We start from the raw sequence: 24,565 nt of genomic DNA, 5'->3' as shown, positions 1-24,565 counted from the left end.
GCTTTTGTTGTAATGGCTTGTACTAGGGAATAGAGGAGCCATGTTGTGGTGGCTTGTTTTGAGGTAGCGGGTGTCCAGGGAAAGGAAGGGACAAGAAAGGGTGGAAGGAGGGTTGTTTGGGACAAGACGTAGGGCTGTTCCGGGAATTGAACCCGGGGGCTCTTGCATCCAATCGCAAGAGTTAAACCACCAGGCTAGGCAGCCAACGATGTTTGCAGGTAGGGCTTTGGTCTCTTGTTTTCGCCTACTAATTTTTTCTAGCTCGTGTACTAGAGCAATACCTGTTCCGGCGCAATATGTGAGTTGCGTAATGATATACTTGCGGAAGGCTAATGTACGTAGTGATCTTGGTGCGCTGCTAAAATTAGATGCACCTTCATAAGAATTTTGGAGTGAGCAAGCTGCCCAACAGAATATGGGAGACATGTTCTGCGACTGATTGATTGAACGTGTTCTCAAAAATAGGTGAATTGCAGGTACACCAACAGTGACAGCTCAAGGTGTTCCAGCGATAATAACTCAATAGGCTGTGGAGGAGCAGGCGCGGAAGCTGCTCCACCAGCTCCTATATGCTGAAGACCATAATTGCACCTCAGCGTGCTCGCAAGACTGCAAGATACAACACACGTCGGCCTTATCCAATGGTTTATGTGTTGCACTATCGTCCAAGTAGTTATGTTGGAATTCCTAAAATTCCGTCGACCTCTCCTACAATCACTGGGGTCCCTGGTTACTGCGACCTAAAGGCTTGGAGTTGGCCAACAAGAGACTGCTTGAGGCATGTTGCAGTGCAGCTTGATGCAACTAGTGTTGCGCAGCAACCCGAGACACAGAAACTCAAGCAAGAACGGCTGCTCTATCACTTGAACTCGTGATGTCTCGCACCTAACTGGCTAGCGGTATTATCACATGAAACAGCAAACGGTCAAGTTGCCAAGATATTCCATCTCACACAGACGAGGGGAGCCTGTTGCATTGGCGATCAGATTGAGGGCACTCGTTACAATTGATATCGCCTTGAAATGCGGTCAAAATACTTCAACAATATCTACCAGAGGGGCAGATGATCTCATTCCAGTCTATAAATGTTCTGGGCATAGCGGCTCAAAGGTTGTGCGCTGGTACGGCAAGGACACGGCAATGCAGATGTTGCAGGAAAAGCTGCTGCAACTACCACAGACATTCGTGCACCATCCCCTATCGATGCATGCCCTAACCGTTAAGCCATTTGTACGAAAAAGTTTAGCTGACCCACCAATGGTCAATTTCGATGCCAGTAGAGATATAAGTACCAACTTCAGTTCCGGCTGACAGTTGCAATCATCAACAGCAACAACCTCTGCACGGCAAAACCGCAAGCAAACATGTGAAACGTACTCTGGGATAAAGTCCTAACATGTACTGATGGTGCAATTAACCTGAAACCCCGTTGTCAGCATGAAGGCAAGTAGAAGCGCACACGAAAACTTTAGACGGACCGCCGGCTACAGCGACCACACACACTTGCACGTAATGGGTTGGGTTATCCAGCATACAGAGAGCGCAAGCGTCTGCGGTTAACTGAATTGAAGGGGCCTCAAGAAATTTTTGTGTTGGTATATGCATGGTGTGTGCACTACAAATGCCTGCACAGCAGACCACGTAGTTAGTTAGCTACAGCATCTGCCGTGGACGGCATCTGAACGAAGGGGGAAAGGGGGAAAGGACGTGAAAAAAAGGTCAATCTTGCACGGAGTATTTTTTGAAGGAAATTAAACAACACCTTTGGATCAACAACGAAGAGAGACAGGAGATGTTTGTTTAGATAGGTGTGACAGTTGCATGCACGGCATCGAGGCGTCGTCCTCCTCCGGGCAGACGATCCCCACGCAGCGGCGGCGGCTGCCTGGGTTCTTTGGGTTTCGCCCCTCGTCTTGTTCGTCCACACACGTGAAATATAAATCAAATATTTTCCTCCTCATATTTCTTCCCCTTCCCACACTGAGAACGGCAGCGGCGAGCCTGTTTGCTGCTGTCTGCCTCGGCCCTTTCGTGCAGCAGCACTTCACCGCTCGCATTTAAACAGCTGTATTGACAGCTGCGTCTCGTCCCTTGCTACATGTTTTTGTGCAGTTTATTGTTTTCTAATAAGCGATAATGTTGGGCTCGGGCGTGGTCAAGGGGTGTGTGTGTCTGTCTGGTTGTCTTTTGGTGCTGTCCCACCCTGTTGCTGCTGCTGGTGCTGCTACAGCAGCTGCAGCTGCAACAGCAGGAATGGGTGACAGCCTGTGGCTGGCTGAACCTGTTGACACCGCACCAGTCTCATCGGTGACAGCCACAGATTCTGTGCATTCAGAGGATTCAGCCCTGCACATGAAGGCAGAGGTGCAGCAGCAGCAGCAGCAGCAGCAGCTGATGCTGCAGCAGCAGCTGCAGCCCGATGCAGTCCTACAGAAGGTCGAAGATGATCCGGAGGCGCCTCAGCCGACGATCGATGTTGCTGGTCTGCAACAGCAGCAGCAGCAGCAGCAGCAGCGCAGTCCTGGCGAAGACTCCGTTGTGCTGGTTGAGGGGGAAGTGACGGATTCTCCTTTGTCTTTGCTAGCTGAGGCGGGAACAGAAGAAGATCCCTTAGAGGAGGATTTGCTGCTGCCTACTGAGAGGCTAACACTAGAAGGGGAAAGATTACCATTAAAATTGTCTGATGGTACGTCTGTGGGGGAGCTGCAGGTGCCTCTCTTAGATCGTCAGAGAAGGAAACTTAGGGGTCTTAAGACCCTATCTGCTGGCCTCCTCCTCTTCTTATACCTTCTTACTACAAGAAGAGGGGGACCCCTTACCCTTAAGGAACAGACAGCGATGACAGTTGCTTTTGTGGGTCTTGTGCATTTCCTTGAGTCTTTATTTAGAAAACAAGGGGAATTCCAATTTACGGTGTCTGTACACCCCAAGGGTCCTAAGGAAGATTTAGTTGGTCTTGTTGAATATGGAGGTCTAACAGAAGCAAAACAGTCAGCTGCATCCCGCATTCGGAAGGCATTAAGATCTTCTCTTGTAGGTATCCCTACCTTCTTCCTTGTATCAGGACTCTTTATGACTCTTGGCTTCCCTCTTGCTGCTGGTATCCTCTTAGGTGTTATGATCTTTATACTAGGAGGACTTGCCTCTCTTATTAGCGGCGCAGGGGGCACCTTTGCTGATCTCCTCCGCAGCTTCTAAACAACGCACTGAAAAGCCTCTGGTTGCTGCTGCAGCAGCAGCTGCTGCAGTAAGCCACGCTGCTGCAACTGCAGCTGATGATGCAGCTGTGGCTGCGCAGAGAAGGCAGCATATAGACATGCACTAGCCGCAACAGAAGCGGCAGCAAAACAGCAGCAACAGTGACTATTATTGCATCACCTCTTGGTAGATGATGGCTGTTATGAGGTTGTTTATTTCTTTTATTACTCTAGCAGCAATTGTTTTCTTTTAAAGGATGCATGCACAAGCGGACTCCTATTTATGCAGCAGCAGCAAGCATCTGCTCTCTCCTCTTTGTGCAGCAAGTTATACAGCAGCAACTTTCCTTGCTATGGGTCTTCAAAGCCAGATCCATACAGTGCAGCAGCTGCATCGGCAGCTGCAGCAACAGCAGCAGCAACAACAGCAACAAGCAAGCTGAAATCATGGCACCAGGAGCAGCGGCTAGAAGCTGCAGCTCCTCAATACGGCCGCTGCTGCAGCTGCAGCTGCTGCAGCGGCCGGTGTGGCCTGTCGCTTGATTTACTGTAATTGTTTTGCTTCGCAAGCTTTAGTGACCACTGGTCAGATTAAGTATACAGATATTATAAATAGCAATAAAATATTATTTTTATCTAATCCTTTTGCTGTATAAATTTATTTATTTTTCATTTACTATTCATTTATATGCTAGTGCACCATCAAATTATTTGCAACGAGTTTCCTCCCCTGCTAAGTAGGTAGATTGTCAGGTGTATGTACACCCTAGCGGTTGCAGAAGGTGAAACATTACACCGTAGGGTCTTCGTTGCGAGCAACAGCGAGCGGCAGCATCAGCAGTAGCACCAGAAGCAGCAGCAACACCAACGGCACAAACAGCAGCAGCAATAGCAGTAGCAACAGAAGCATTTCAATGCAGGGCGTGCTTCGTTTGCCACAGCCACGTAACATACTTGCGTCTCTTAATCGTCGAGTACACGATTAAGGGTTTACCTCTTCCGGTCTCATTCTTCCAACTAGTATGGACTCGCTCTCCTAATTGACTCTGTAGTAGATAACACGAAGAGCGAGTCCATAATAGTTGTAGTAGATAACACGTTTAACATTGACTAAATGGAGTGTATGTACACCACCGGCGTTTCTTGCAGGTTTCTTGCTTTTAATTCTTCGCTTATTTAATGCTGTCGTTAGTTTTGCTGTGTAAACCAATATGTTTTGTTGCTGTATATTGTTCCTCCTTTCTGCTGCAGCTGGTTTCTTTTTGCATCTTGATTTTAGAACAATAACAAGGATAAACAAATATCTGGTATGAGGCCATAGTCGGCTGCTGCTGTTGTTGTTTCTGCTATTGCTGTGGGAGGAGCCGTTCCCCTCCATCATGTGCTAGATGCATCCATGCTACATATTTGTTTAGTACTACTTTGCAAAGTAACTTGTTTCAAATGGTTTAAGCATTATAATATACAAGGAAGCAAAGGGGAACCACAGCACGTGTTACAGCTTCTGCTGCTGCGGTTGCTGCTGGTGGCTGCATCGGCGAGAGCGCCCACAACGGGGCTCACTCAGCCTATGTGATGGAGGGCCTTCGTCGTAAGACTGTTGAAGGACATCCTTTATTTTCTTGTTGCTTTTCTTCTTTTTGTAGTTTGTTTTCCTCTCGTCTGACTCAATACAAACTCTCTCTTTCCTATTGCGCTGCTGCCACGGCAGAGCGTTGCCCGGTTGTTCTCCTTGCTGTTCTTCTTTCGGGAGGGGGGGTTGGAGGCCACTCAGTGTTTTAAACATTGATCTTTAGGCATTTTAAAGTTTATTCCCCCCTTTAGCCTAATAATCGTGCAACAGGAAAAGCATATGCCTCTTCTTCCTTCGTGGGGCCTCGCCGGCCCCCGCCCCCGCCCCAGACTAGCGGTCGTGGCAGCAGCAGCAACAACTGTAGCAGCAGCAGCGGTGGCAGCTGCAGCAGAATTTGGTGTTACTACACCTGAACAGATCATTACAGCTTCGCATGGAGAGCATGAGGGTTCCTCAATTAGTACTGTTAATGAGGGGGGAGGAGGTTTCTCCTTGGGGTACCCTGCGGTGTCAGAGGAACAACCCCATAGTCTTGACGGTCAATTGACAATTCCTCCAGTTTTCCCCCCACCAGAAAGTCTTGCAATTGGTGGATCGGGTGATCTTCTTGCTGGGGTCGACTTTGCAAACGAGGTGCAGCAGGTGACCCGGAATCCGCAGGAGCAGCAGCAGGAGCAGCAGCAAGGGGAGCAGGAGCATCACCAAGAGCAGCAGGAGGGTGGAGAGGCTTTATTGGAGGAGGATAAAGCGGAAGAGAGGGAGACCGCAGACACTGCAAAGATTGCTGGTCCGCGTTTGCGAGTTCGTGGCCTGTTGGGTTTGAGCATAGCCTCCTCAATTATAAAGCATTGTTGGAGGAAAGGGGGGCAAGATTATCCCCGTCTGATGGCAGCGGGATTCGGGTTTGCTGCGGTTGCATTTCTGGAGTTGTTGTATACTCTTTTTGATCATTTTTACCGCAAGAGGCGCCAGTTCCGTGCAGCAAAGAATGCAGTCTTAGGAAGCGCCCCGTCTGAAAGACGCACCATTATAAAGGACAATTTACGTAAATATGAATATCCTGTAGCTAGTCTTTCTCGCGTCTTCCTTTTTATCCTCCCGCCTCTTTCTCTAGCCTTTCTTTTGTACTCTACATCTGCCCAGGCCAATGCGGGCCTACGAGGTGTCGCCTCCACATTCGAGCATCATTTTTTCGTCTTTGGCGCACTTCTTGCCGCCCTCATCTATTCTCTTCGCAAAGTCTTTGGTGATATGGTGTACAGAAGACGAATGAAGAAGAAGCTCGCATCCTAATACACCCCACCAAAACAACCTTACCTCCTACTTTCACGGAAAAAGAAAAAAACACGCACAGCTAGCTAGCTACCTAGCTAGCTGGCTGCCCGCCTAGCCAGTTAGTTAGCTAGCTGACTGCTTTGCTAGTCAGCTAACTAGCTGGCTGGCAGCCTAGCTGGTTAGTTAGTTGGTCACCTAGGTAGCAGGCCACACATGCTGCAAGACTTACCCACTTGCCCAGTTTTTGTCTATCTGCTGCCGCCCTACTTGCTTCCTTGCTGCCTAGTAGGGGGGAAGCTAGATGGGCACGGGTGGCTTGGGCGGGCAGCTAGCTAGCAGCAACAGCTGCCTAGCTAGCCGGCAGACAGCCAGAAACAGACCCAGCTAACTAGCGGTGCGCTAGCTAGCTGGCAGCAGCATCCCCAGTCTAGTTAGCCAGCAGCTAGCCAGAAACGTCTTGGTGGCCCTCCTGGTGCCTCGGTGTTATTGTAGAAGGTTCGGTTTTGTGGCCAAGTGCAACATATTTTTTCTCTTAAGGTGAATGTTGGTCTCATTATGTCCCCTGCGTCGTACTGTCTCCGCTTACCTACGACTAGCTAGAGAAGCTAGGTCGTCTTTTTGCTAGCTAGCTAGACATATCTGCTATATGGCCTTGCTACATCACACTGGGGGGAGTTGTCGCTCTGCCTCCTCGACTTAGCCCTAAACAGGAGTAGACAGATATTGGCCACCAAGGCAGCAGGCGATGCTTCTGCTTCTGCTGCTGCTACTTGAGTGAGCTTCTTGAGTGCGTGCAGTTGCCTCATCTGTCTTATTTTGGCTCCATTTTATTAACTAATGGGCATTTTGTTCTCTTTTGTCTCCCCTCCAGAACTGTCTAGCTGTCCCTCACTGTATGCTGCTCGTTTGTGTGGCCCGAACAAACCATAAAGCCTAAAGGCTAAACCCTAAACCCTGTTCAAGCATAGAACCAGTTGCCACGGTCTCTTCCTCCGCTTCCCTTTGGCACAGCAAATAAGTGTCTCTGTCTCTGTACGAGGAGGTACAGCAGCAGGACCACAAGAGGGTGGTTTAGGGTTTAGAGCAGCGATGGAAAACCCTCACTCCAAGAGACAGGCCGTGAAGGGACAATAACAGAAGAGGAGCCCTGCAGCAAGGAAGGAGACACGCTTAACGAAGGAGACACCTTAAAACGGAGACACTGTAAACAATGACGACTGAGGCAGAGAAGGAGACACCCTGAGGAACAAAGGGATAGGAGGGAGAGCAGCACCAAGGGGAGCAGACAGTGCAAACATCACATACACATTGGAGCAGGTGCTGCAGCAGCTGCAGCTGCAGCAGCAAGAGGAGAGAGAAGATAAATATACAAAGGAAGGCAACCGCGGGCATAACAAAGCCCCAACACTGCATGCATCCTATTGTCTTTGCTGCAGTGTCTAGGCTGACTTCTGCTACACGGAGGTAGCAAACGTTAAACCCTAAACCATAAACCCTAAACCCTAATTCCCACTCACCTTCCTCTCTAGGATCCAACGAAGGGGCCTGTCTGTTAAACTGCTGCAGCTGCCTCGCCTCACTAGCCGGTGCTGCTGCTGCTGCTGCTTCTCTTGCTGCTGTTGATGTTTCTGTTGCTGTTGCTGTCCTTGTTCACGCTGTTCTTGTTGACACTGTTCCTGTTGCTGCTGCTGTTGCTGTTGCTGCTGCTTTTGCTGCTGCTGTCCTCGGAAGCCTGCTGACTGTTGGCGCCGCGGCCTGACTCGCCATCAGCAAACCTGGTGCTCCAACGTTAGGTTTTAGGGTTTAGGGTTTAGGGTTTAGGCTGGATAACCCTTCTTTATTGTTTTGGTATTAAAGTGTATAGTCAACTTACAAAGCCAATGACGCCTTAAATGAGGCTTCGGGAAGCCGCTTCGCTCCTTGTGCTGCTGCTACGGCTGCTGCTTGCATGCCCTGCACCTCCAGGATCCCTTGATCCTGCGTCCCGTTTTGCACATTGTGATGCTGGTGCTGCTGCTGCTCTTGTTGCTCCTGCTGCGAGTATACAGAAGCTGTCTGGACACCCGAAGGAGTACGCGGCGGTTTGCGCCGCAGAGCAGCAAAGTGGAGTCTGTTAGAAACATCCAGCAGCATTGCTCTCTCTTCCTGCAGCAGCAAACAGCAGCAGCAGCAAACAGCAGCAGCAGCAAACAGCAGCAGCAGCAAAGCAGCTGAAGCCACTAGGCGATGCACTGTGCTCATCAGCTGTAGCTGCAGTAGCACAATTGCCACACCACTGCGTGCAGCAGCAGCAGCAGCAACTTACTTGTAGGTCTTCTATGGTAGCGCGCAGAGCATTCGCTTCTTCTCGCAAGGCCTGCATCAGACATCTGCACTGACGCCTGCTCGTGCTGCTGCTGATGTTGCTTCTGCTGTTGGTGTTGTTGCTTCTGCTGCTGCTGCTGCTGATGGTAAGTCTTACTGGGCTAATGACACAACACGAAAACAATCTTTAGTGTGTGTACCCCTTTTCCCTTCTGCGGGTTAAGGGTTTAGGGTTTAGGGTCTAGACATGAGCCTGTATAGACACAAACTCCCCCTACTTTGGCATCTTCTTCGGCTCGTTGCAGCGCCTGCTGCGATTGCTGCTGCTGTTGCCGTTGCTGCTGCTCCAACTGCTGCAGTTGCTGCTGCAGGTGGGCAACCGAGTCCACCTTGCTTTGCAACAGCAGCTGGTGCTGCTGCTGCATGGCCTCCGCGTGTTGCCTCATGGCGCTGAAGGCTTTTCGGTATCTGTCGAGCTCGTCTATCTGCTGCTGCTGCTGCTCTTGCTGCTGCTGCTGTTGTTGCTGCTCCTGTCGCTGTTGTTGTTGCTGTCCTGGTTTCCTCCAGTTCCGGCGGGTCCGATGCGACTCCCTAAATTCTCTCGTGCTGCAGCGGCTGCTGCTGCTGTTGCTGCTGCGGCTGCTGCTGCTGCGGTGTAGATGATGAAGAGAACGGCTTCTTCTCGTGCCTCCTGCTGCAGCATCAGCAGACCCTCTCCTTCTGCTGCAGCTTCTGCAGCTGCTGCATGCCATTTCCAGTTTCGCGTCTGAGCCGCTGCGTTTTGCAACTCCATCGTGTGCAAAGACTTCCTGCTGCTGCTGCTGCTGTTGCTGCCGTTGTAACCGCCGCAACTCTGCCTGAGCCAACTGTAGGCGATCATCGGACTGCATTACCTCTTGTTCCTGCACCAGCAGCAATAGTAACAGCAGCAGCAGCAACAATAGTAACAGCAGCAGCAGCAAGCAACAGTTCACAAAGCAGGAACCCTTCTTCAGCTCCTTAAGAAATCAAGAACAAGCCTTATCTACTCCACAAAGCCTGCTGCTGCTGCCGCGGCTGCTGCTGCTGCTGCTAACTCCGCTGCTGTCCATACCTTGCTGCGAAGCTGCCTCGATAGGGCCTCAATCTGCCTGTATGTATCATGTTGCAGCCGCAGCACAGCCTGCAGCAAGACACTACAACAAAAGCAGGCATCCTTTGCAGCAGATGCAGCGGAAAAGACAGCAGCAAGGACAGACATACATAGCAGCAGCAGATGCAGCACAAGCAGCAAATCCCCACCTGGTCATGCTCTGCCCGTTGAGTAGCAAGACGAGAAGCGTGCAGTTGCTCCTTCTGCTCAATCTGCTGCGCCTGTTGCTGCAGCAGCTGTTTCTGTTGCTGCAGCTGCTGCTGGTGCTCTTTACGTTGCTGCAGCATATGCCGCACACTTCGGTCAACGGAACGCGCCAGTGACAATACATTCTGCTCCGGCTGATGCTGCTGCTGCTGCTGGTGCTGCTGCTGCTCTCCGGAGTCGGCATCAATCTGCCGAAGCAGAAGCAGCAGGATACGGCTGGCCTCCTGCTGCTGCTGCTGCTGCTGGTCGTGCTGCGCAGTGGAGGACTCTGTTGTATATTTCTTGTCTTGCTGCTGGTCTTCAGCAGCAGCAGCAGCTGTTGCTGAAGATGCCTTGCTGATGCTGCTGCTGCACCTGACCATTTGGGGTTCTGACTGCATCTGCTGCTCGAGCTGCTGGATCAGCAGCTGCTGCTGCAGCAGCAAAACTTGCTGCTGTTGCAGTGCCTCCTGTCGACAATCTAGACTAGCTTCCGCCTGCTTCCTTGTAGCAGTCTCCTCCTGAAGCTGCAGCTGCTGCTGCTGCAGTTCCTGCTCCCGCTGTTGCAGCTGTTCCTGCAGCAGCTGCAGCTCCTCCTGCATCCGTTTGCACTCGCTGCATGCGGCCTCTGCTGCTGCTGAGGGATGCTTTGCCTTTTGTGCTTCTTCCAGCTGCTGCTGCAGCAACCGCTGCTGCTGCCGTGCTGCAGTAGCATCTGCAGCCAGTCTCTCAGCTTCTGCTGTGTAACGCTGTTGCATGCACTCTAGTGCTTCCTGGTGCTGTTGCTCTGCTGTTGCTGCTGCTGCTGTTGTTGCTCGAAGTTGCTTCAAAGCCCGCTGCTTCAGCGCCGCCTCTCGCTCCCAACGCTGTCTCAGCTCCGTTTGCTGCTCTTGTTGCTCCTGCAGCAGCATTTGCTGCTGTTGCAACTTCTGCTGCAGTTCTTGGACTTCCTGCTGCTGCTGTTGTTGCTGTTGCTCCAACTTAGCAGCCTGCTGCTGCAGCTGCAAGTTGATGCGGCGCAGCTTCTCTGCTTCATCCGTCTTCTGCAGCAGCTGATGCCGCGATTCCCTTAGAGATGCTTCCAGTTGTTGCTGCTGCTGCTTCTGCTGCTCTGCTGCTGCGGCAAACAGCCTGTAGTTGGCCTCGAAGTCGTGCTGCAGTGCAGTGTACGCACGCTCCATGCGTTTCTGCTGCTGCGCGAAGTGAGAACGTTGTTGCTGCTGCAGCGCCTCTGTCTGCTGCTGTTGTTGCTGAAGCCGAAGTTCACAGTGCTGCTGCTGCTGCAGCAGCACCAGCAGCAGCTCGTGGTGCTCTGCAGCACCCCAGGACACCAGGCTAGAGAGCTCGTGGGCCCTCTGCTGCAGTGCTGCCAGAACGCTGCTGTTTGCTGCAGGTGCTGCAGCAGTAACTGCTGCTGCTGCTGCAGGTGCTCGGGAAGCATCCGAAGAAGCTTCTGCTGCTGCTGCATCTACATATGGCAGGTGCTTCGGGTGCATAAATTGCTGCTGCTGCTGCTGCTGCAGCTGAGGCTCCAACGTCCTTTCGCCGCAGAATGTAACCGTACTGCCACAGCAGCAGCAGCAACTACCGCTGCTGCTGTTGCTGCAGCACCCGTGCTGCAAAATGTTGCTGCATTCGGAAGGGTGGCAATCGCAGCCAGCAGTCTGATGCTCCACGTGCTGCTGCATCTGCATCTGCATCTGCTGCTTCTGCTGCAGTCGCAGCAAGATCGCTGCCGTTCCTTGCCGAAGGAAGTAGTGGTGCCTACCTCTCGGTAGCGCTGCACACAAGCATGAAACCCTAAACCCTAAATCCTAAACCCTAAACCCCAGAGTCGCTCCCATTGCTCCTGGTAGCCCTCGCGCGAACTTGTGTTACTCGTAGAGGTTCGCCACATGGTGCAGATGTGGGAACTTGAGAGCTGCAGCAAGTGCTGCAGCAGCAGCAGCAGTTGCTGCTGCCGACGCTGCTGTTGCTGCCGCGGTTGCAGCTGCTGCTGCCGAACAATAACAAGCATAAAGGAGAGCTTGAGTGGTCAGCAGCAGCAGAAAAATAACTCCATCAGCATAAAGAAAAAGAGAGAAAAAGATCTAAAGTCCACGTGTGCTGCAGGCAATGAGAGGGTCACCCCCAGGAGTAGCGCTTGCGTTGCTGCTGCTGCTGCTACTGCTGCTGATGCTGCTGCTGGGGTGTCTGTTGCCCCATATAGTGCTGCTCTACGGTTAAAATAGAATTAAATCTCCTTATTTAAATAAAGTTTCACTTCTTTTGCCCATAGTCGTTGTGGAAGGCAACGCCCTGCTGCGGTTGCTGCTGCTGCCTGGGGCACACGGCAGCAGCCGCAGCAACAGCAGCAGGAGCAGCAGCAAACTAGGAAGCCGTCTGCTGCATGCGCCTGCATTGCTGCTGCTGCAGCAATTTGCTTGTTTGCCATAATTAAGCTGTTATTATGTGACTTCTTAAGGCTCATTTGTGTTGCATGCAGCAGCAACATTCTCTCCCTTGTTGCCATAGAAGCAGCAGCCGCAGCTACTGTGGCTCCAAGTGTTGGTGTTGCTGCTGTTGCTGTTGCCGTTGCTGCAGCAAGGACGGCAAGACTTATCGCACGTACTCCCCTTTTGCGAAAGTGGTTTGGCCCTCAGTTTCCGCTGCTTCTCTCACTGCAGCAGCAGCAGCAGCAGCGGCAGCGGCAACCGGATCAAGGCGGCCCCCAACTGCAGGAGCAGGAGCAGGTGCACCAGGGACAAAGGCGTAGGCGAATGATGAACAGGAGCAGCAGCAGCAGCAACTGTTGCTGCTGCTGCTGTTGCTTTTGCGGGTATCTGCAGCGCATCATCACTTGAGGGTTTTCTCTTGCAGTGCAGCAGCGAGGAGCCCAAGAGCTCTTAGTTGCTGCTGTGGCAGCAGAACAAGGGAGCAGCAGGAGCAGCAACAGCAGCAGCAGCAGAAGTAACGGCACCAGCAGCAAGACGACGAGCAGGGGCATTACATGCACGGATGAATATGTTGCCCCATGGCTCTGCGGCAATGGACGCCCCAGGTGTGGGGCCGCTCTGTTCCCTGTTGCTGCTGGCGTTGCAACGACATTGTGTTGCTGCTGCTGCTTGTCGTCTTGCTGCTGCTCTTGTTAGTTCTGCTGGGTGTGCTGGATCTGTTGCTTCTGTTCGACGTGCCCATTGCTGCTTCTGCTGCTGTTGCTGCTGCTCCTGTGTTTCCTTGCAGGCGATCCGTACAAGAAACGGATGAGGACGGGGAAGGGATGGTACGGGTGCTTCCCTACTAAACCCTAAACCCTAAACCCTAAGCCCTAAACCCTACTAAGCGATTAGTACTAAACCCTAAACCCTACTACTTAACCCTAGACCGTATCGTCATTTAATTTCTGTTTTATATCTTTTTTTTCGTTCTTTTTTCTTTCTTTTTCTTTTTTTATTTCCTTTAGGCGTCGTGGTGGGAGCAGCAGCGCCGATGGTTATCCACCAGGCAATTTCTTAGCTCGCAAGGGAATACCAACGACGATGCCTGGCTCCTCATCAGTAGCAGGAGGAGCAGGAGGAGCAGGAGCATCAGCACCTCGTGGTGTAGCAGAGGAGCATACAAGCAGCATGGTGCAGCAGCTAACACGTTTACCATTAACAGCAGATTCATTACATTTACAGCAACGTGGTGTTCGTGATTATAGTAAGAATTTAGTACTAAAAGAGCAACACGAGGAGAGGCCAATATGGGTATGTGGTGATGGATTTCTTATCTTAGAATTATTTCAGCTTACTAGTAAGCAAGCAAATGATTTTCTTCTTACTGTTGCTGAACCTATCTGTAGGAGCGAACTTATACAAGAATTTCAGGTAAATTTGTATATTTTTCTTCTTCTTCCTCCTCCTGCTGTTCATGTTGCTGCTGTTCATGTTGCTGCTTTTGATATTGCTGATGTTGTTGCTGCTGTTGGCGTTGCTCTTGTTGCTGCTGATGTTGGTATTGTAGGTTCCGTTGCAGTTGCTGAGGTGCATGCTGCTGCAGGTGCTTTCGAGTTTGCTGCTATGTATGTGCTGCTATATATGTATTGCTGCACATGCTGCTGCTGCTGTTAGTGTTACTGTTTGTGTTGCTGCTGCAGCTGACTGTATTTTCTTTATATGCGGCCATATCTGTTGGTTTAAGTGCTGCTGATCTTCTTTCTAATTTAAATAAATTAAGTAAAAATATTTTACCTGACGAACTCATCAAACAAATAGAAAACGTTGCTGCTGCATTCGGCAAGGTATGCTGCTACTGCTGCTGCTGCTGGTGCTGCTGCGGCTGTATATTGCCCTAACGGCACCTCTATGGGCCCTACAGCGTATTCCTTAATGAGTACTGCTGACTCTCTAGGGTTTAGGGCTTAGGGCTTATGGTTTAGGGTTTAGGGTTTGGGGTTTGTGGTGTTTCAGGTGAAGCTAGTGTTGAATGAGAGTTGCTACTTCATTGAATCTGCCAGCAAAAAGGAACTTGATCATCTTCTCTCCAATCCGCGCATCCGCAGCGCTTCCCTGTTGCCGCAGCAGCAGCAGCAGCAGCAGCTCATGCGGTTGATGCAGCAGCAGCATCAGCTACCTGGTAGCAATGACCTCAGCGAGCAGCAGCAGCAGCAGCAAGAGAATGTGTATCTAACAAGCAGCGCCCCAACCCTTGACGCATCTCAGTTAGCCTTTGTTTCATCGGAGCCGGATGCTGCAGCAGAAGACAGCAGCAACATCAAGACGGAACCTGGAGTCGTCTCCGCTGACAAAGGGGCACAGAAGCAACCGCAGCAACAGCAGCAGCAAAGTGGGGGCAAGGGTGCTTCAGAGAGACAGGTGTGTTGTTTGTTTGGGTGTCTGCCCACATTCCAGTTGCATGCGTTTGCTGCTGCTGCTGTTGTTGAATTTGCTGCACCAGGTGGACCTGCTGGTGCTGCGGCATTTGTCCTTGTGATGTTTCCTCTTCACCTGCTGCACGCACTGCTGCTACTGCTGCTGATGGATGCTGCTTCCTCCTCTTTCACCCGGTGCTGCTGCTGGCGTTGCTGTTGTTGCTGCTGCTGCTGCTGCAGGTGTATTCATTCCAGGTGCGAGCAGATAAGGTAGAGGAGGTAAAGAGGACATCAATTGAAGTTATGCAAAGACCGCTATTAAGTGAATATGATTTTCGAAGAGATTCAAAAAATGCAAAAATTACTTCATTATTACTTAAATCATCCACCAAAATCAGGTATTGCTGCTGCTTCTGTTGCTGCTGCTGTTACTGCTGTTGCTGCTGTTGTTGCTGTTGCAGTTGTTGCTGTACCTTTTCTTGGGTGGACGTGTTTGCTTGTACTGATTCTAGGGTTTAGAGTTTAGGGTTTATGTTTCGTGTGTATGTATGCGTATGCAGATATTACCAGGAGCGCGCGTTGCGTAAGATGTTTAGCAACGGCCGTGCACGTAGTGGTATAATAGTCTTACCTTGTGGTGCTGGTAAGACGCTAACGGGTATAACAGCTGCATGCACGCTGCAGCGCAGCACGGTGGTGTTAACAACATCTGCTGTCGCAGTAGAGCAATGGCGTCGTCAATTCTTAGAGTACAGCAGCATTGACGGGAATGTTCTGCTGGCATTAACAGCAGAGGAGAAGCAGCAGCTATGGCCACCAGAAGCAGCAGGAGTCCTTATCACTACTTATACTATGCTTTCTTTTACGGGGAAAAGAAGTGCATCCGCAGAGATTATTCTCCAACAAATTAAACAAAGAGAATGGGGTCTCATCATCTTTGATGAAGTGCAATTCGCACCAGCACCAGCATTCAGGAGAATCAATGATCTTGTGCGGTACGTAAACCCTCATAAACCCTCGTAAAACTATAAACCCTCGTTAGCCCTAATAAGCCCTAGGAAACGGTAGCTAACCCTAGGAAACCCTACGAAACCGTAGGAAATACTAGGAAACACTGTTGTCTTCTCTCCCTGCCCCTGCTTCCGTCGTCCTACTTGCTCCTCCGCTGCTGCAGCTGCAGCTGCTTTTGCCAATGGTGTTGTTGCTCTTGCTGCTGCTGCTGCTGCAGGGCTCACTGCCGTCTGGGTTTGACGGCTACATTGGTGAGAGAAGACGATTTGATTAAAGATCTGCAGTGGATTATCGGACCCAAACTATACGAAGCAAACTGGCTAGATCTGCAAAACCAGGTAAGCAAACACATCCTGCCGCTGCTGTTGCCTTAAGACAGATTGGGCGCCCGTTGTTTCTGCTGCTGCTGTTGCTATTGTTGCTGCTGTTGGTGCTGCTGCTGCCTTTTTCAGGGTTATTTGGCGAAGGTATCTTGTCAGGAAGTGTGGTGCCCCATGACTGCGGAGTTTTATCGGGAGTATCTTAGAGTGCGTCTTACCAACTAAACCCTAATTCCTACACCCTAACCCTAAACCTTAAACCCTAAGTCCGGAGCGCTGGCCCTAACCACCCGGCGCTAAACCTTGAACAGGGTTCCGTCCCTCTGTATTTCCGAGCCTGACCCAGTGCATCTGCGGGTTTGTTTCCTTGCAATCTAGTGTTTAGGGTTTAGGGCTTATGGTTTAGGGTTTAGGGTTGTGGGTTGCCTATTCAGGTTCCGCATGCAAAACAGCGGAAGTTGTGGGTGTGTAACCCAACAAAGTTGATGGCATGCGAATTTCTCTTACGTTTCCATGAAGCAAGAGGAGATAAAGTTATTGTTTTCTCTGATAATGTTTTTGCTCTTCTTCATGTTGCTAGAGCTCTTAATAGACCCTTCATTTATGGTAGGGTTTCTCCTCCGGAGCGTATGGCTATCCTCAGCAAATTCAAAGTACGTCAGACCCTAAACCCTAAACAGTTGATAGTGGGGTTAGAAAACCATATAAACCCTAAACCCTTAGCAAAGCTCCATATAGACCCAAAGTATTCAAGTACCTCAACGGGAAAGCGAGTTGGTCGGCTGCTCCTGTAGGGCTTAGGGTTTAGAGTCTAGGGTTTGAGTGTTTTTTGCAGAACGAGAGCTCCTTCAATACCCTCTTCCTGTCCAAAGTGGGAGACAATGCAATTGATATCCCTTGTGCAAACGTCGTTATCCAGATTTCCTTCAACTTCGCATCCAGGTGAGCAACTGCAGCCGAAGCAGCAACAGCAGCGACAGCAGCAGCAGCAGCAGCAGCTATTGTATGCTGGCTGTGTGTGTTGTGTGTTGGTTTGTATCTCCACTCCCTAGGCGTCAAGAGGCTCAGCGTTTAGGTCGTATTTTACGTGCTAAACCCCGAGGGGCAGAAGAAGAGGGAGGGTTTAATGCCTTTTTTTATTCTTTAATTAGTAAAGATACATTAGAAATGGTTTATGCAGATAAAAGGCAACAATTCATCATCGATCAGGTACAAACCCTAAACCCTCAAGCGGTTGACGCACCTCGTACACGCAGCCTTCGAATTAGGGTTTAGGGTTTACGGTTTGTGTTTTGGCATTTGCTGCGGTATCCATTGGCAAATATATCTGTATCTTCATATGCATATGTGTTTTTGTATGGGTACTTTCCCTTGCCATCCATTGAGGGTTTAGGGTTTAGGGTTTATGTGTGTGTGCAGGGGTATTCATACCGTGTATTGCACTGTCGCGATTTGCCCTTAGAGGAGCACACGTTAGCGTATGGCGACAAAGAAAGACAATTGGCGATGTTAAGAGATATTTTAATGACAGATGATGCAGATAGAAGTCTTGATGATGATGAAGATGAAGGCACTTATATATCATCCGACCAGCAGCAACAGCAGCAGCAACAGCAGCAGCAGCAACAACCCTCAGCCAGAGTCGTACAAGGAGGACTCGCAGGCATTTCAGGTGAGCGAAGAAAGAGGAATTAGGGTTTATGGGTTGTTTCTAGGGTCTAGGGTTTTGTACTTCTGTAGTGTATATTAGTTGCTGCTTTCTCCTTAACGAAACCATTTCTTGTACTCGCTGTGTTTATTTCTGCCCTTATTCCTATTTGTTCGTTTTAGGGTTTAGGGTTTCTAGGGCTTAATGTTTAAGGGTTTAGGGTTTATGCTGTTTTTCCGTTTAGGGTTTGAGCAACCAGCGCGGCCAGCGCCGCGCGGCCGCGGAGCGAAGGCCACAGCAGAGATGCATCCCCTCTTCCGCCGCTTCCTCAGCAACAAAACCTAAACCCAAAACCCTAATCCCTAAACCCTTGGACGTAGCTCAAGTTGGGTCTGTGCCCGTCTGTCCGCACACAAAGCGAGTGCGGCGGTGCAGCAGCAGCGACAGTCTGTGGAATATGAATGGGGGTTTAGCTAGGGTTTAGGGTTTAGGGTTTGCTCACTTAAAGAGCCAAGCCCCTGCTGCTTTACCGATATATAGCAACAGCACACATTCGTGCCTACTGCAGTGTATGTAAACATCAACTTGTTTATAAATATGCTAATTTATATGGTTTAATTTATTTATTTATTTTCTTTCCTTTTCTTTCCTCTCGTTGCTTTTCTTGTACGAGCATCAACAAACTCTGTTGTCTTTTTTCTTCTCTAAATAATAATTTAATAGCCTTATATACAATGTATAGTTACCTGTACAAAACCCTAAACCCTAGGACCAATGAAGCAGAGACAACGGGGCATCAACACAGGCAGCAGCCACTAGGAGCAGTCATGTTGCTTGCTCGCTTTCCTGCTGCTGCTGCTGCTGATACGGTTGCTACTGCTGCTGCTGTACCCGTGCATTAAATATACCCATCTGGTTCAAACAGTGGCAATAAATCCTTCCTTTACCGTTCATGCTGCTCCTGCAGCAGCAGCAGCAGCAGCAGCTACATTGGCTGCTGCTGCTGCAGCAAGCAGGTGCCCGCCCAACACCGGCGCTGCCTCAGCAGCCTTGTGCTGCCGTTATTGTTGTTGATGTCCTCGAAATGATGCACTGCTGCAGCATCAAAGCCAGCAGCAGCACCAGCTTCTGCTGCAGCAGGGTGCCTGTTGCAGCACACTTTGTTTGCTGATTGTCTTTCGAGAACAGCAGTAGTCTCCTGTGCATGCGGAGAGAGACAAAAGGCTATTGCCGCTGCTTCAGCAGCAGCAGCAGCAGCAGATCTGCTGCTGCGCACTGAGGCTGTGCGGCTTCAGTTGAGATGTTTGGGCGCGGAGTGGTACAGAGACTTTAGGACGAAGCTGCAGCAGCAGCAGCAAAACAGCACTCAAACAAACGCCATAATATAAGCCGAGGCAGCAGCACCAACAACAGCAACAGCAGCAGCAACTGCAGCAGCAATTGCAGCGCAGTGAGGTGTACTTACGCCTCAGCAAGCAGCGTTTCGATCTCCTGAGCTCCCCATGTAGTCGTTGGAAAGTTCTGGATGAACAAAATCATCTGCAGCAGCAGCAGAAGCAACAGCAGCAGAAACGGTCGATACACTGCGCCTTCCCTCACACAAGCAGCACCTGCCACAACAGCAGCAGCAGCAACAGCAGCAGCAATAGCAGCAGCAGCAATTCTTTAGTACCTGCTGGAAGTCCATCTGCTTTAACTGTCTAGACCAGTTAACAAGAAACACTGAAGACAAACACACAAACCCAGCAGCAGCAGCAGCAGCTACAGCAGCAGCAGCAGCTACCTTCCCCCTCCAGCCGTTCTGCTCCGTTCAAGAACAGCAGCAAAACAGCAGCAACATTAGCAGCAGCGAAGTAGCAGCAGCAGCAGCAGCAGCAGCACCTGCGCAGACGTAGACGTGGAAGTCTGAGAATCCTTCGGCCTGCTCCGCTATATATGTGTCCCACAATCGAATGACACAGCTCAAGGGGAACTCCCTAAAAAAAAACAGCAGCAACAGCAGCAGCAGCGCAGCACGAACAGCACATATGCAGGAGGATCAGCAACAAATACACAGACGGCAGCAGCAGCAGCTATTGCTGTGGCATATCCCACCAACAGCAGCACCTGGACTCCCCCCGGTACAACAAGAGAAGCAGCAGCAGCACCAGAAGCAGTAAGTAGCAGCAGCAGCAGCAGCAGCAGCAGCATTTAATACCTACCGCATGAGTAAGCAGTTCATCCAGCGAAAAGTGACCTGCAGCAGATCGACCCCTTGAGCTTCTAGGTGCTGGTAGAGGCCCTCTGCAGCAGCAACAACAACAACAACAGCAGCAGCAGCAGCCGCTAAATATCTAACAACAAGTGTTGCCTTTATACACATCCAGCAGAAGATGCAACAGCAAGCAGCAGCAGCAGCAGCAGCAGCAGAAGCAGCAGCAGCAGCGGACCATCAACTCTCTTGACGATATCCCGCAGCCGAATGACAAGTCGACGAATGCCCGGCTGCCCAAACGTGTAATGATCCTGCAACACAAGCAGCAGCACAAGCAGCAGCAGCAGCAGCAGCAGATGCAGCAGCAGCAGATGCAGCAGCAGCAGAGAGGAGTTAGCATCCAACGGCCTGACCTGCTGCACCCCACACAGCAGAGCTATTTATTGGTGCTGCAGCGAACAGCAATGACCTCCAGCAGCAGCAGCAACAGCAGCAGCAGCAACAGCAGCATACCTGGATATGGGCAAGCAGCTTAGCTAAACACCAGAAGCTGTCTGCCTCAACCTGCAGCAAAACCTCCTCGTCTACCTGCAGCAGCAGCAGCAGCAGCAAACCCGCACAACTCCTGTTGCTGCAGCAGCAGTAACAACAACAACAACAGCTGCTGCTGCTGCTGCTGCTGCTGCTGCTGGTGATGTTGCTGCTCCTGCTGCTGCTGTCGCTGTGGGGCCGTCCTCACCTCATCAATGGGAAGGCCCTCAGGATCTTTTCCTGTAGCAGCGTAGAACACACCAAACCCTAAACCCTAAACCCTCGGATACATAGGCAGACACAAGCCTGCTTGCAGGCCTCATAGACCACATCGATGCGAAACCCTAAACCCTAAACCCTAAACCCTCAGCTTACCTAGAGCTGCGTGGAGAAACACCGCGACAAAAGGGGTTAACAGGTCGTTTATGCCCTGAGACACAAAATCAACATCCAAACCCTAAACCCTAAACCCTAGATCCTAAACCCTAAGCCCTATATCATAAACCCTAGGCTCAAGAACCCTAAACACTAGATCATGGACCCTAGGTCCTAAACCCTAAACCCTAGACGAACCTGCACGTATCCGCTTGCTGGATGTTTCACAGCCCACAGAAACAACGCTCTCTCCATACCCCTGCAGCAGCAGCAGCAGCAGCAGCACAGCAGCAGCAACAACAACATTTGCAACAACAGCAGCAGCATGTGCTGCAGCCATAAGAAGTATCCAAGATGAACCCCCGTCATCAGCTCCCTGCCTGTTCCTACATGTTTACACATCTATCTAGGGTGTAGGGATTAAAAAATTAGGGTTTAGGGTTTAAAAATTAGGGTTTAGGGTTTAGGGTTTACAATTGAATACGGGGATGAGCAAAGAATTTTCTTCCTGCATGCGTTCTTGGCAAATCAACACGCAATTGTTTTAATAATTTTACCTCCTCTGCTGATGGCTCTCCTCTGCTATAGTATTGCTGCAGTCATAAATAAAAAAAAAAGGGTTTAGGGTTTAGGGTTTAGGGTTTAGAGAGGGTTAGTTAGGGTTTGAGCTAGACTAGGGTTTAGGGTTTAGACGCACCTCCACAAGCTCGTGGTAATCAGCCCTCTTCTTCGCCAACGCTGCAGCAGCACCACCAACAGCAGCAAATGCAGTCAGCAGCAGCAGCAGCAGCGACACGGCCAACCACTGCAGTTCCAATCCCTCAGCCTCAAACCCTAAACCCTAAACCCTAAACCCTCATAACCTCCGTACCTGCGTCTTTCCTGTCGCGGGTGAGCGGCAAATATCCCTGTAAACACCGCAGAACCACTAAACCCTAAACCCTAAACCCTAAACCCTAGGCATACACTCGGGGGCAGCGGCTGCACGTAGATCAACGCGCTGATCAACAGGCATCCGCAGCAGCAGCACGAAAAGCAGCAGCAGCAGCAGTAGTACTACTAGCAGCATCCACAGCAGCAACAATCCGAGCAGCAGCAGAAGCAGCAGCAGCAGCAGCAGCAGCAGCAGCATACCAGCATAATACGCCAGGCGTCGCTCCTAACTTCTGGGGAGCAGCAGCTCGGCACGCCGCCCCACAGCAAATTCCTTAACTCCCCTGCAGCACAATCAAAACAACCCATTGCTGCTGCTGCTGCTGCTGCTGCGGTTGCTGCTGTTGCTGCTGCTGTTGCTGCTGCTGCTGCTGATGCTGATGTATGCGTGACGGGCACTCACCCGCGTCTATAACGTCACGACTAAGAAGTTGCTGCAGCCGCTCTGCCCTCACCGAAGTGTTGGCATTGCTGCTGCTGCTGCTGCTGTTGCTGCTGCTGTTATTGATGCTGCTACTGCTAATGCTGCTGCTGTTGCTGCTGCTGCTGGTATCCATCGTGCTATGAGGCGATCCCGAGTCCCCCTGAGGCATCCGCGCGGGTTTGGGGGGCAGCAGGCTTGTTGGGTGGCATCGCCTGCTGCTGCTGCTGCGGTTGCTGCTGCTGCTACTGCTGCTGCAGTTGCTGCCGTGACTCATCGCTGCACCGGGAGCAGCAGCAGTCACAGCAGCACGGCTAACGGCTCTCCCTAAGCATCACCTTTGAGGAAGGGCTGTTGCTGCTGCTGCTGCTGCTATTGCTGCTGCTGTTGCTGCTGCTCCTATACTGCTGCTGATGCTTCTACTTTTGCTGCTGCTGCTGCCGTCGTGGAGATGTTGCTGTGACCCCTCTCCACTTCAGTGTATCCGGTAGCAGCAGCTGCAGCAGCAGCTGCTGCTGCTGGGAAGGTCTCTGCCTGGTGTTGCTGCTTGTGGAAGCAGAGCAGCAGCAGCAGCGGCAACAGCAGACAGCGCTGCGGAGCGAACAGACACTGCAGCGGCACGACAACAGCAGCAAAAAGAAGAGAGCAGCTTCAGTAGCTGCTGCTAAGTTCCTGCTACACTTGGCGGTGGCTGCTGCCTTCGTCGGCAGCGCTGCCGATGCTGCAGCAGCAGCAACACAGCAGCAGCAGCAGCAGCGTTGCGTGCTGCTGTCTCACAAGAAATAACAGCGACTCCCCGCTGTTAACCCTCAACTTATTCCTTAAGACTTTTATTGACCAAATGGCCTTATGCTGCAGCAGCAGCTGCAGCCACAGCAGCAGCAGCAGCTGCTGCTGCTGCTGCTGCTGCTGCTGCTGCTGCGGCTATTGCTGTACGACTGGGGGGCTGGCTTCCGAACAGCAGCAGCAGCAGAAGCAGCAGCAACAGCAGCTTCTACTATTTTTTGTTAGTAAGAAAATTTTAACATTGATTTGTCTATGTGATAAAGAGGCACTACACCCCGTGGTCTGCAGCAGCAGCAGCAGCAGCAGCAGCGCCGCAACTGTTGCTGCTGCTGTTGCTGCTGTTGCTGCTGCTGCTGCTGCTGTCTTTATAGCGTAGAGTTACAACAAATTTCCTCTTTTTTTGTGCTCTTATATTACCTGCACTAATACAAATACGCAGATAATTTGTCTACTGTAGCAACTAACTCTTGTTGCTGCTGTTGCTGCTGCTGCTGCTGCTGCTGCTGTTGCTGCTGCTGACTGCTGCTGCAATAATACAAGTAGGCGGATAATTTGTGTATGCTACCAACGGACCCCTGCTGCTGTGACTGCTGCTGCTGCTGCTGCTGCTGCAGTTGTTGCTGCTGCTGCTCCTCCTCTTTTTTTTTCTTAAATAGGAGATTGCGCTACGGGCAAATATCTCATCGTCGTTGAGCAAGGGTTTAGGGTTTAGGGTTTAGGGTTTGGCGAGCATTACTATTTAATAATAACAATTATTATTATTATTATTACTATTATTATTATTATTATTATTATTATATATTTATATTTAGTATTATATATAATATTTATTATTATTACTTTGTCGCTGCTGCAGTGTATGCATTAACTAAACAATCAACAAAAATTATGCTGCAGCAAAGCCTCAGCCTCTCGCAGCTAGGACACCCCAGCACGCAGCAGCAGCAGCAGCAGCAACAACAACAACAGCAGCAGCAGCAGCAATAGTTGCACCACAAAGAAAAATAGACAAATAATGCCAATTGGGTGCTGCTGCAGCGCAGCAAACACCTAAAAATGACAAACAGCAAATCTAGATCCTCTCCCTAACAGGTAACAGATACAGCAGCAGCAGCTGCTGCTGCTGCTGCTGCTGCAGCAACTACTGCAGCAGCAACTACTGTATCAGCAGCTGTTGCTGTATATGATGACCAGCTTGCGCCTCCCAGTAATGCATTTGCTGCTGCATTGGCGCGTTCCTGCTGCTGCTGCACCAGATACAGCAGCAGCTGCAGACGCGGCAAATGCAGCAGCAGCAAATGGAGCAGCAGCAGCAGCAGCAGCAAGTGTTATCAATACTGTGCTGCATCTGCCATCCAATGTCTAAGACTTTCTGGTAGCTGCTGCGGTGATGCTAATGCTCGTCTAGCTAGCTGCTGCAGGTGCTGCCGCTGCTTAGCTAGCTGCAGCAGCAGCCGCTGATGAGCGCATGCAAGCCCGCATACCTCCAGTATATCTGCAGCAGTCTTCTCCCTCCCTAGGGAGCGCAGCAGAGCTACTGTGCGGTGTACATGCAGCTTCTCTGATGTCCTTATCTCATACGGTTTCCTCCTACTGCTGCTGTTGCTGCTGTTGCTGCTGTTGCTGCTGCAGTTGCTATTTTGGGAGGGAGGTGATGTCTGCGCCGTCTGTGCTGCAGCAGGTGCTGCTGTGCATGCAGCATCTTTGGCTGCTGCTGCTGTTGCTGCACCTGCTGCACCGTCTGCTGCAGCAGAACCTGCAGCAGCAGCAGGTTCTGCTGCTGCTGCTGTTACTGCTGCTGCCGCAGCTTTCCGCTGTGACAATATTTGCATTGCTTCCTCGATCCGT

The 24,565-nt window shown here is 50.8% G+C and overlaps 6 protein-coding genes across 6 annotated transcripts in view; 3 read left to right on the top strand and 3 right to left on the bottom strand.

Annotated features, from left to right (window-relative positions):
* Positions 1 to 2,136: 2,136 nt before the first annotated feature.
* Positions 2,137 to 3,198, top strand: EMWEY_00004580 (hypothetical protein, conserved; the record flags this gene model as incomplete). The annotated part of the gene is made up of 1 exon (XM_013477981.1): positions 2,137 to 3,198. The coding sequence occupies one exon, from the start codon at positions 2,137 to 2,139 to the stop codon at positions 3,196 to 3,198; it is 1,062 nt and encodes a 353-aa protein (XP_013333435.1).
* Positions 3,199 to 5,049: 1,851 nt separating this feature from the next.
* Positions 5,050 to 6,063, top strand: EMWEY_00004570 (hypothetical protein; the record flags this gene model as incomplete). The annotated part of the gene is made up of 1 exon (XM_013477980.1): positions 5,050 to 6,063. The coding sequence occupies one exon, from the start codon at positions 5,050 to 5,052 to the stop codon at positions 6,061 to 6,063; it is 1,014 nt and encodes a 337-aa protein (XP_013333434.1).
* Positions 6,064 to 7,484: 1,421 nt separating this feature from the next.
* EMWEY_00004560 (hypothetical protein, conserved) lies at positions 7,485 to 11,684 on the bottom strand (the record flags this gene model as incomplete). Its single annotated transcript, XM_013477979.1, has 7 exons — positions 7,485 to 7,496; positions 7,626 to 7,800; positions 7,919 to 8,190; positions 8,628 to 9,251; positions 9,443 to 9,511; positions 9,631 to 11,447; positions 11,633 to 11,684. The coding sequence occupies 7 exons, from the start codon at positions 11,682 to 11,684 to the stop codon at positions 7,485 to 7,487; spliced, it is 3,021 nt and encodes a 1,006-aa protein (XP_013333433.1).
* Positions 11,685 to 12,670: 986 nt separating this feature from the next.
* On the top strand, positions 12,671 to 17,822 carry EMWEY_00004550 (TFIIH basal transcription factor complex helicase XPB subunit, putative; the record flags this gene model as incomplete). The annotated part of the gene is made up of 13 exons (XM_013477978.1): positions 12,671 to 12,707; positions 12,890 to 12,929; positions 13,110 to 13,395; positions 14,098 to 14,502; positions 14,739 to 14,896; positions 15,059 to 15,493; positions 15,727 to 15,847; positions 15,962 to 16,036; positions 16,264 to 16,482; positions 16,665 to 16,771; positions 16,981 to 17,038; positions 17,249 to 17,501; positions 17,722 to 17,822. The coding sequence occupies 13 exons, from the start codon at positions 12,671 to 12,673 to the stop codon at positions 17,820 to 17,822; spliced, it is 2,295 nt and encodes a 764-aa protein (XP_013333432.1).
* A 1,852-nt stretch (positions 17,823 to 19,674) lies between these two features.
* Positions 19,675 to 22,103, bottom strand: EMWEY_00004540 (TBC domain-containing protein, putative; the record flags this gene model as incomplete). The annotated part of the gene is made up of 8 exons (XM_013477977.1): positions 19,675 to 19,760; positions 19,907 to 19,982; positions 20,185 to 20,259; positions 20,411 to 20,442; positions 20,578 to 20,632; positions 21,275 to 21,315; positions 21,449 to 21,485; positions 21,804 to 22,103. The coding sequence occupies 8 exons, from the start codon at positions 22,101 to 22,103 to the stop codon at positions 19,675 to 19,677; spliced, it is 702 nt and encodes a 233-aa protein (XP_013333431.1).
* A 1,945-nt stretch (positions 22,104 to 24,048) lies between these two features.
* EMWEY_00004530 (TBC domain-containing protein, putative) overlaps positions 24,049 to 24,565 on the bottom strand; it is a gene marked incomplete at both ends in the record, with an annotated part of 4,661 nt that continues 4,144 nt past the window's right edge. Inside the window, one exon of the mRNA XM_013477976.1 lies at positions 24,049 to 24,565. This exon is cut by the window's right edge and continues 151 nt beyond it. Coding sequence (XP_013333430.1) covers positions 24,049 to 24,565 — 517 coding nt within the window.

The sequence above is a fragment of the Eimeria maxima genome, genomic scaffold (genome assembly GCF_000499605.1).
Source record: "Eimeria maxima Weybridge genomic scaffold, Emw_scaff24, whole genome shotgun sequence".
NCBI lineage: Eukaryota > Apicomplexa > Conoidasida > Eucoccidiorida > Eimeriidae > Eimeria > Eimeria maxima.
The sequence above is the reverse complement of the archived record's forward strand: the minus strand, read 5'-3'. Positions and strand labels throughout refer to the sequence as shown.